The sequence below is a fragment of the Echinococcus granulosus genome (assembly GCF_000524195.1).
Source record: "Echinococcus granulosus chromosome Unknown EG_S00001, whole genome shotgun sequence".
NCBI classification, from domain to species: domain Eukaryota; kingdom Metazoa; phylum Platyhelminthes; class Cestoda; order Cyclophyllidea; family Taeniidae; genus Echinococcus; species Echinococcus granulosus.
In genome coordinates this window covers 2,466,008-2,477,202 of record NW_020170381.1, presented here as the reverse complement: position 1 = coordinate 2,477,202, position 11,195 = coordinate 2,466,008, and the positions used below count along the sequence as shown (strand labels likewise).

General features: G+C 42.2%; 1 protein-coding gene across 1 annotated transcript in view; it reads right to left on the bottom strand. All coding sequences in view use genetic code 11, as the record gives it.

Annotated features, from left to right (window-relative positions):
* Positions 1 to 9,400, bottom strand: part of EGR_00278 (hypothetical protein) — a gene marked incomplete at both ends in the record, with an annotated part of 9,637 nt that extends 237 nt beyond the window's left edge. Inside the window, 3 exons of the mRNA XM_024489527.1 lie at positions 1,993 to 2,206; positions 4,974 to 5,077; positions 9,279 to 9,400. Of these exons, the coding sequence (XP_024356205.1) occupies positions 1,993 to 2,206; positions 4,974 to 5,077; positions 9,279 to 9,400 (440 nt within the window). The remainder of the gene's footprint in view (positions 1 to 1,992; positions 2,207 to 4,973; positions 5,078 to 9,278) is intronic.
* Between the last annotated feature and the right edge of the window lie 1,795 nt (positions 9,401 to 11,195).

Sequence of the window (11,195 nt, the reverse complement as noted above, 5' to 3'; positions counted from 1 at the left end):
TACTTTAATAACTTCTTAGACTTGGATCCTTTACAGCTACGGAAATGCTTTGCCCTTTAAGTGGTCACTGGGAGCGTGTGGCGTAGGGAAGCTTGTGCTGTGAGCCTCACAAAAATGTCTCTCCGTTTCGGTACAAAACACAGCAGTAAATAATAGCTCATGTACCGAAACTCCCACATCGGTGGTGTAGCACCCGTTTCCGGTAGTACTCCTGTCTGCAGCCAACGCCATAGCAGCCGCAAAGTCGTTTGGCCATTGGTTAGATCCCTCTAGCCGCTCTAATTGGCTGTACAATTGGAACTTGCTCCCGAAAGCCTAGTTTCAATTGGCCTTCCCTTCTCTCAATGCAGCTTAATTGTAAACATAGCTTACAGCCGGCTAGTTTGAGAAGGGCAAATCATTCAGTTGGTTTTAACAGGTTATTTCACGTGTGCATGATTGCGATGAGGCCTTAAATGTGCTCAAAATAAAGGTCGGACAAATAGGTTCCCGATACTAGCGAATCCACTAAAAAAGTCGGCGTATTTTAACCAAAACTTTGTATGCTTATTTGAAGTTCGAATATTTTAAAAAAATGTTGAAAGAATTTGCGTAACTAATATACTCGGTTGATTGGCTAGGGGAACACTGCAATACTAAGAATAGATTCAGTGATGTCTTCATAAGGTAATCTTGACTTTCTATAAACTTCTTAAATGGTATTGAATTACTTTCATCATATGCTTTTAAAAAAACTTTTAACTCTTATCTAAACTTGCGTTGAATTCTCGTTCTCCTGAGAAACGTATCTGTCTCCTGACACAGTCAATGCGATTGATGCACCAGAGTCCTCTCCAATGAGCGTCATGTCCTTTGGCGAACCTCCAAACAGTCTGGCGTTCTCGTAGAGCCACTGCAGAGCCTTTCGCACATCCTCCACACCGTGGTTCGGACCATAGTCAGGGGTTCCAAAGTCTCCGAAGCCAAATACGCCCAAACGATACCGAATCACTACGTAGAGCACGTCTAACTCTGAGACTATGTTTAGAGGAATGAGCTGCGGTCGGTGATACAGCAGACCGTGGCCGCCAATGTAGGCTACTATGGGTTTTGGGTCGTAGGCTGAGCCCCAACGCTTTAATCCGGAGAAGTCCGTTGCACTGCGCAAGCGGAAACGGAAACTTACTGTCAAGCAGTTGGCAACAGTGGCCGTCTCATTGACCTTACTCCGGCCTGACTGAAGGCAACTCAGTTCGGCTCTTTTACCCAGAAAACGCAACTGGCCGTTGACAAATTGGCGTTTTGACGGGTGCACACCCAACCAAAAGGCATTGTAGCACTCCTGAAAGGTGGTGATTTGCACGGACATCGCAAAGACAGCTCGTTTCTTTGGTAGCGTAGCGTAGGGAAGGAAGTCTAACATGTACCAATCTTCCTGACCCGTGTACTCAGGATATATGGCAACACAGTTGGTCTCGTAATGAAGGAGACCACTGTCATGACGCTCGTCTGTTATGGGAAGTTTATGCATCTCGACCCACGAATTCACGTAGAGGGTGTAAATGAGAGATGTGAGTAAGATAACTAGATGGCTCAGATTAACAGCAGCTAGAGCGAACAATAGGATACGCAGTAGTCGAAATCGTTTGCGATTGCGGACATGCCATCTTTGGTGCCACTCCGTGACGCTTGGAAGTAATGCCTTTAGCGACAGATAGGGCCGCTTGCTAAGTTCAGAAATAGGCGATTCTTCTGAAATCATTTTGTGGTCAGCAGTTTTAGTAGCTTCAAGGCTGGTTGCTTCTTCCCCAGCACAGCCTACCACGTGCGATGCGTTCGCCATCACCTCGCCTGTGCAAGTGGGACATTCATTTAAATGGCTCCTAAATGATACAGCAAATCGATTATCGATAGTCGATGCGTAACTAGGCCTTGTCCAAAGTGTTCATTCGACGTGTAGAGTACGCCACGATTACGAAGGGAGCATCGTGGATGGCATTGGCATGCATTTACCCTGTGTGGTTGGTAGACTTTTTGGTGTTAATGCCACTTCCCTTTGCTCTCTTTAAGGGCTGAAGCTCCTGACACAAACTCATTTCCTGTTTCATTCTCCAAATTGCTTCTATTGTGGAATTTTTAAAATCTTTTCCCAAAAATAAATTTTTCCGCTTAATTTGTGGGATTTGTTTTTGGGCGTAGGGTCCGATTCCAGACATGCGTCTGTGATCTACAAAATGGCCATTAAGAAAATCTCCCAGCGGACACCCAAAACTGGAGCATTGGCTGCTTTTTCAAGTTGTCACCCAGACCACGTAATAGCTGGCCATAAGTAGCGCTTTACGGTGTTTCGTGGCCTAAAAGTAATCACTCCTTCAGAAACGCGATTAGTCTTGAATTTTTTTACAGCAAAGCGCCAAAAAAGGGAAGAATCTTTCCACAAAAGCTACAACCAGCATATGTATAATGCGTTGGTTTTTGTTTTTCCTGGTTTCGGTAAATGGACCAGTTAGGTGCTCCGCCATTGTACTTCGCCTGGTGGACTGATCTACTTGCCGTACTAGTGGCCTCAATCCCTTTTGTGTGTCGAATACATATGTATGTATATTCTGCCCGAGTATTATGACTTCCTTCGTCTTCAGCTAAGTCCCAGACGCTACGTTGGCGACAGTGAAAAGCGAACCTGATTTTAAAGGACATCTTTCCTGACTTCTACTGCTCAGTGGTAAATCTCATCGGGGCGAAAGACGAGCATATGTTGCGGATGGGAGAATCTGCAACGAACCCTAACAGAAGAGCTGAAAATGACTTCTGTCTTCGGCAACTACCCCAGTATTGTGGTCTGTATAATAGCTATTAACAACGGAAGCGACATAAAAAGTAAACCATTTAGAAAAGCTGTTTGCGGAGCTATTCACCGTTCCTGAACGAAAATATCAATTATGCAAACTCGAGATACCTTCTCTACTTCTCTACTACTGGAATAGAACCCAGATTGATATGGCTGAGCAGCTCTGAAGTGAGAACAGCTTGGCAAGGAGGATTTGATGCAAAACCGTGTTTACAAGATACTATGTTGAATCCCATCCTTTGTTAAATGACTCGACTTTTAGGCCAGTGTTCCTACGACTAGCGATGAACAGATGTGATGATTAGGGCAATCCTCGTCCCAAATCCACTTCTCATGCAGAACGAAACTCTAGATCCGGTAGAATTGTCATGAGGAATCAGTGACGCTGCGGTCAAGTATCTTCTCAGCTGTATGGAAATTTGATGACTACCACGGATGGCTTGTGAGTGTTTTACTTATAGCACTAACTACGTTGTGGTGTCTGACACGTAAGGTTGACCAAAGGCAGCGCCAGGGATGACGCTCAAAAGAAGATAGACACTTTGCAATACGTTAGTTATTTGTTTCTCCCGGTTTTGGTGAAGACCCACTTAGGTGCTCCGCCACTGTACCTTTGCTGGGTGGGCTGGCTTTTGGGTCATGCCAGATGCCCTAAGCCCTACTGCATTTCGAATACGTTGCATTCTGACCGGGTAACATGACTTCATTCATCTTTTTGGGAGGTCTCAGGGCGCCACCTATAAGTAACGCACCATCCAGCATCGCATATTTCCATCGTTTCAATATCAATTTCAATATGCATATCCATTTTTAGAAGGTTTATTTTGTAAATCATAAGTCAGCCTCAAATGGAGGCAATTCTTCAACTATCGAAACCCCTTTTCAAATGCCTTACTGTACTTACTTTGTGATATTGGCTTCTAGGAATTTTCCAGCAGTTTTGTTTAAAGTGGTCAGCTCACATGATGCCTTATCAAACACATGAGCGGCGATGCTGGTTCGTAAACAGGGTGCGGTGTAGCATTCATGTGGTTGAATCTACGTGCCTATAATTTGCTGGTTCATGACGAAGTTCAACTTCCACCGTTGGACGAATGTAATCAATGAGGCTTTCATAATCACTTGTGCGTGGATCGCGTGTTTGAATTCCAGAGTTATGGAAAGCGCGGTTAATGTTACAAATTTTGTGAAAAGTGTAGTCCTCAAATGAAAATGCGTCTTAACCGGGGTCAAAACACTCTTCTGCATGACCGCATATTCAGCGAGGTGAAAATTGATTGCCATATCGGTTGCCCCATTGGCTGTCCTTGTCATCTTGCTAGAAGAAAAAAAAAACATTAACGTTGAATCGCATTTACTTAACATCTTCCTTTGTATTTAAGAAAAGCCTCCAGAAGGAATCACATGATCTCCGGATTTTGGAGCATGATTGTAAATAAAGTAATAAAAAATGAGTACTATAGGTACTTTTGTTTGATTTCGCTTAATTTAGCAATTTCACATTATTTCCCGACATAGAGTGACCACTTTCTTCACGTAACTGGCCCTCAATATGTCTTGCACTTTGGGTAATTACTTGACAAGGTCGATCAGTTGAACACGCCTTGAGGAGATTTCGTCCATGACAATTTTCTCACTCGAGGGCACTTTAACGTTGCCTTAAATATCCTTATTCTGTTAAGTAAAAACGTATTGCTCTCGTTGTATTGCTTGAAATGTTCGGGGCACCGCTGCATCTAAGTAAACCATTGTTTTCTCATGCTGTCTGAAGCTAAGCTTGGAGTTATTCAAATGTTTTAGGGTGCTGCCTCTTCACACACAAGTAGTAGCAATTGTTTCCTATTTTTAAACAACAACGTTCTTTCGTCATAACTTATCTTGGTATGCTCAGATCAAAGTTTCCCGTGGAAGGATCAAAGAACAGTAAACCATGCTGTATATGGCAGTATTGACAATTTTGTCTCCATATGGAGCAAAGGAGAGTATCAGGCTCAAGCCTTAACTCCAAGAGTTTGGGAATTTAAATTAGTATGAATTCATTCAGTAAAATTACCTTTAAGTCAACCGTTTTTAGCTCAAAACGCAATCCTCTCCCGAGTCGTAACTGCAAACCTTTTCAATGTTCAGTGATTCGTCTCCTATCTACTTTCAACATTGTGTGGATGAAATTTTCCAACTAGATTATATTCAAAATCTAAACAAATAATGAGCTTTCCACACGTGAGACGGAGCTGCACGGTATTACGATTTCTATCAAATCAGAAATGTGATAGCACATACCCTCATATTTGGTGCACATAGTATTACATTGGCTTTGTTTAAAAGCATGAACTAGTGCCGAATGTCAGAGTGATGTCTGTGTTGCCCTTTGTGCTTAACTGACAGATGCCTCTCATCAACCCCGCTGAGTCTCTAAATTAGTTCTGAAAAATTGTCACGTGTTACGATATCCTCGCTTACTTCTGTCAACAGCCTCAGTTACTGAATGTCTACTACCTCTTTAAAGCATAACGTATGCGCTCTTCACAGTCACCGCCATGATGCTTTTGTCAGATGGTCCCAATGAAGTAAATTCTAAAACATTTGAATCTCTTCATAATCTTGATGGCATCAAGGTTTATTCTCATTTGTGTTGACCTCATAGAATTTGTCCAAAATACACAAAAAGGCTCTCGAGACGTGGAAAGACCGGTGAGTTAAGTTTACTAGGCGTTTGGAAAAGCGTACATGACTCGAAAATGGGAGTAGTCGATAGCCTATGTTCCTTCCTTTCAATTTTTCTGTGGTGTTTCACCATATAGAGCTCTTTTATTCATTCTAAAAGAGTATGCATGTGAGTGCGTTTCCCACTGGCTGTTACGAGTGCAGCATTTTAGGACCCACGTAATATTCATAGTAAGAAATTGAGGATTTTCATTAATGCACTACCCAACTATTTGACAAGCAAGTCACTGAAGCTCATGAGCCAATTTTTATCTCCTGTCACTTGTGTGCTTGTGAATTCTCAGTGCTAGGCTTCTGCTGTGCTTCTGTAAATGTTGGCGAACTGGTACTTGTTTGAGTAGCACTGATTATTTCTCGAGTTTTCCTTCATTTATCACCTAAAAACGAAACCGCACTGCTGTGTGATAATCGCTATCTATCTCGCTTAGGCACTGATTGGTATTGGGCTGGTTGGGCCAAAATCCACACGCCCACATGTAATAAATTAGGCTGATGTTAGGATGACCTTGATACTACTTAAAGGTAGTTTTTTGATTGGCTACCGCTGTTGCTGCTGCATTACATTGAACCGTGGTTATTGAACTAGGCGCTTATTCAGGGTCCCCGTAACAGTATGAATTTCGCTGATCGAAACTAAATGAGTGGCCTGTGTTATTGCCGCCAACCAAATTGAAAGCAAATAAAGTTACACTCGCGTGAGTATTTCTGGTTTGATTAAACGTTATAAAAATACAGCTTCGTCATTTCGCTCTGCTGTCTCTGGACCCAGACGTTGCCCATCATTTAATAGAGCCCATCCAGAGTTTTTTGTCACACTTAACTATGGTTGCCAGGCTATATTAACCCTCTTACATTGGAAGTTTGAGTCATAGGAGTGCCTCTCGTGACCGCACAACGACTTTTCACGAAACATTTGGTGATAAAAGTACTCAGCAACGATTTGTTTTAAAATATTGACGAGAAATCATTCACAATTGTTAGAGTTTGGAAATGTATGCGTATATCCCCAATCTCAGTTTGCTTCAAGATCTCCTTGGCCTCATTTAGGAATTATCATAATAACATTACATGGGTGAATACCCGGACAGACGGAGAATCTAACGCAATCTAGAAGACTAGTCATTTGGGGCATGGAAAAACGGCATAATAAGTTTAGAAGTTTTCTTTTAAAATGAAATGAGCGGATTTCCCAAACACGAGATTCTCGACTAAATCACACATTTCATTTACTGTTCTCCGAATGTTTCTATCACATTCTCAAGTTAATACATTAAATAGGTGTAGGTGAGGTCCTGTAAGCAAGGGTGGAGTCGATAAGCACATTTTATTGTACAACTTGTAGGTGGGACTACGCTCATTAACATAAAATGAGCATGTGGATATTGTTAATGATGTGTGTGCAGTTCCGTAACTCCTGTGGTCATGCACAAGCGAAGTAATAATCAATATGTCACATGTCATTTGAGGACAGAGTGCGTTTATTGCACCACTTCCTCCACAGGTTGAAAGTGGACAACGCTAAGAAACAAAGTGCCGGAGAAATTTAAAAATCCTTTTGAACTGGGCTATGTACACCGCCTAAGCATTGAACATTCGATGGCACAGTAGCGTCAACTTTCCACATCTCCTCATGAACAAATTTAAACATGAATTCCTATGAGCAGCACTGTAGGGGAAAAGGCGACGAGTCAGGTTTACGTATCATTCTCAAGTCGCCCTCTCAGACCCTGCCTTGTAGATCCCATTTTGCAACTGCTAGTATAATTTACGCTCCTCCAAATTGTGCTTTCATGCATGAGAGCATTAAAAATACTGACCCCTTGGGTTCGGACCAAATTGTGCATAAAATAAGGCATATCTTTATCTTTGTTCTTATTTTGGAACTAATCTCCGAAAAGTGCGACTAAAAAGTACCTAGTTTATGAAGTAGTTTTTGCGGTAAAGGACATATATGGTCATTTACAGGGAAATTGGTTAGCAAAGTCAGCGCAACCTTTGTATATCATTTAATTTATTCCAGCAATGCCATTTTAATCAGCAAGGGTATATTTTTAGCTTGGACGGCCCTTCAATGGATGCGTAATTCATTTCCCACTTAAAATTTTTTTGTTTATTCAGTTTTATTTGATTTCTCACCGCTTTTTGGTGCGTGATTAAATAGCGGCCAAAGTAAGGCCACTTACTTACATAATGTTCCTGATTCGATGTCTCCCTCAACAAAACTAATCCTCGTTCTGAATGGTTGTAACCCCACCGCTTCAGGATCTCAAAGACCCCTAATATTTTGTTTCCTTAATTTGTTTCTGTACTCGTTGTTTTAGTATTTGGTTTGGTTTTGTGCATTCTTATTAGGTAATAGTATGTGATGGTCGTCCATTTCTGTGTGTATATTCCTCCACCAGCAACCATACCTGAAGGTACATATGAGCACTGATCTGTTTGTAAAAATTCTCCTTAATTTTGGTATCAAAATACCTGTTGGGGTTGTTGATTTGCCAACTAGTTAATTTGCAAAGTGTATGGCTCACGTTGCTGCTTTGACCCTCGAGGTCACATCGGTGTAAAATCTGCCTCTCAACCTCTGAGGCACCCCTTTCCCAACATCTGATAACCATTAAGTCCTGCTGAGATACACGTGGGAAAGAAAGGAAATTTTCTTTTTATTTTTACACATTTCTGTGAGGAAATTTACCTAGGCTCGGGAGGCCTGGGCTTTAAACACGTCCTATAACAACGGGCGAGTCTTCTTGTCTCTTATTTCAGTAGTGGAGTGTATGTGTTGAAAACGCTTTATTAATCCCATCAGCGTGTTGACTTAAGTGGCAAAATCATTCAATTTGTGGGGTCCGATAGGTAGGCCTCTGATGAAAGCGCCGGAGAGGGAAGCTGTGCAATTCAGTTGAATGCTGGTGAATTTCTAAGTGGAAGGGTGTGGTAGTGTAGACTTCGGGATTTTTATTGAGATGTGTCTACAGAATGTCAACAGCTACTTTAGAAAGATGGACGAAATGCCTAGGATTTCACATCTACTAAGTTTCCCGGGTAAATTTGGTGGCAAGTAAATAACGGGAGCAAATTATTGCATCGGTTCTATCATGAAATCTGCCAAAAAGGATAGTGATTGTCATACATGTTTATTTTAGGTCCTAGAGGGCAGTCCTTGGTGCCTTTACACAAGGTACCAAGGTGACGGTTAAATGAATTGGCACAATTTTTCGTCTATGACTCGGTATATTAAGCGTATATCTTGGATACTTAGGGGGTTTTCTCCCGGAGTAGGATTGTATTATGAATCTATTTACCGATCTCATTGTGAGAACAGACGTTTTAACTTACAAGAAGTTTGAAACACCAAAAAAAAGAGTCGGAAGTGCACAACTTGGCACTTATTAAGAGTGTCTGGGTCTTGTATGGTCAGTTATCGTAATTTTGCATTCTCGTGAGAAAAGTGTCGCGCCGCGCGCAGCCAACTGCACGCGTCAGCGTAGGGGCAGGTGAACCGGCGTGACCCTCTTCTAAGTGGTTTATGTGTGTGCGTGTGGGCGGCTTGATGTACGAGGCGCAAAATGCGAGGTCTTCGAACGCATGTGTTAAAAACTACGCCTGACCAAGAGTGTTCGCACCACGTTTTCAAGTTACTGGCTGCAAATGTGGCCTTGTGTGACCCCACTCTAATTACTGTGTTATGTCGGCTTTTATCGTAAGATAGCTTTATATTCCTCCTTACGAGACACCAACTTCGAATCTGAGGCATTCGTGATCCTCTTGTCCAATCACAACAACGTCAAAGTGTGGCTTGTGTTCCTGACTTGAAAATTCTTTGCAAAATTCCAACTGCTCCTTGATCATTTGGGTTTCGGCATAAAAGGAGTATCTCAAGAACGTAGTGTTAGTGCCTTGACATTATTCTCCCACATGTAAATGAGGCAAGAATATTTTCAGCAAAAGTTACTAGATTTGTTACCTATTTCTGCTTCCCAAGCACCATTACATTCTATTTCCAATAGGTTAGCCTTACGTAAGATATCAAGTAAAGCGAAGCCTTTTACCTTACTTATTCATGCCAGTTCCCTCAGTGAAGAGATTTTTAATTAAGCTGTCTGAAATCAGTATTAACAGTCTCTACAAGTACTGAGTGTTCCATTTTTATTAGAGTTTTCACGGTTAAATGAAATGAGTGCGATAGCCTTCGTTTATTCACTTTAACTGCCAATTACGTGGCCAAATAGTTCGAGAATTTTCATTCAGTTTAACAAATATGTCATGTTCACCGTTTTAATTGCTGATGCTGTAGGATACCTTTATATTCTGAAGGATCTAGAGACTGAAACGCCCAAGTGTAGCGTCTCTAGTCCTTCCCAAAGATTCACTAAGGCACATTAGCACAGAAGACTGTTGGACTGCAGCTATGTTGGTGGTAGAAATTGTGGAGACCCAAGAACTTGGGTCGTTATACATAGGTCAAAACAAAACACCTAATGAAAAAAAATGTCGGGTATCCATTTATAAAAAGAAGCTTGTACTTAAAAGGTCTTCTGGTCATTGAGTCAATAATAGGTCGTAACTCTACAGGGAGCCAAAAATATTTGCCTGACCCTAAGCTCCTCCAAGCTTCCCCCCCGCCCACCTCCCCGGTATTGGCTGTGGGGTCGTAAATCCGGTGCCTATGCGCGCATAGAAGTCGGGAGTACATCACTGAATCACTCTTCCAAATCTGGTGTCTCGGGTCTCAGCAGCATTGTCATTCCAAAGAGCAGTCATTACAGCGTATTACGCAAGCACCTACATCCACTACTCCAACGATGAACTTTCTGCATAGAAGTATTCCCGGATTTTAAAGTAAGGCCATAAGATTAGCGGCAAAATCATAACGCGAACCTAGGTTGGTTAAATTGAAACTGCTTTTATACACTGGAGTCATCCATGGGTGATTGTTTTTTTTTTCACTTAAAATGGCAGTTTGCACCTTGTCTCGCAACTCCAATCGAGCCCACCACTCACAACTGGAAGTCATGACGGTGGAAGTCTGCTGTCTACCCTCTGTTGATGTACGATTCACTAGTCCGCCTCCTGCAACAAGGGGTGAATATGCGGCTTTTAACGTACTGGAACTAAGATGTGACAACGCGTTAACCCAACTTGTGGTGGAAACGCAGGGCCACTACCGTGGAACGTGCTCACACAAAGCTGAATGCGGGTATCCAGGGCGTGGTAGTGGTGCGTAAAATAAGCCCATTGGACGTATGTTGGTACACCTGATTTCACCATGGAGGTATGGGTAACACAATTGCAGTATCGATGTGATAACAGCCTGGTCTATGAAGGCGAATCGGATTTACTGTTGTGTATTTTTATAAGTTAAAAAAATACGAAGGTAGGAAGGGAACTTAGACGTGTGTTAATGATCCATGAGCTGAATCTTAGGCGTGCGCCCACCTGAAGAAGGCCGTAGAAATACATGCAAAGAAGACAGGGAGATACCATATTGCAGAGTTATTGTGTGCCACACCCTTCTTGACTAATTTAGCGGAGGACAGGCCGTCCATGATTGCCTCAGGGGTGTTGTCCAGGCGCATTTCTTTGTTTAATCCTTTGCCGTGCTCTTCATTCGAAATAGATCTTGAAGATACATTTAAACAGCGCA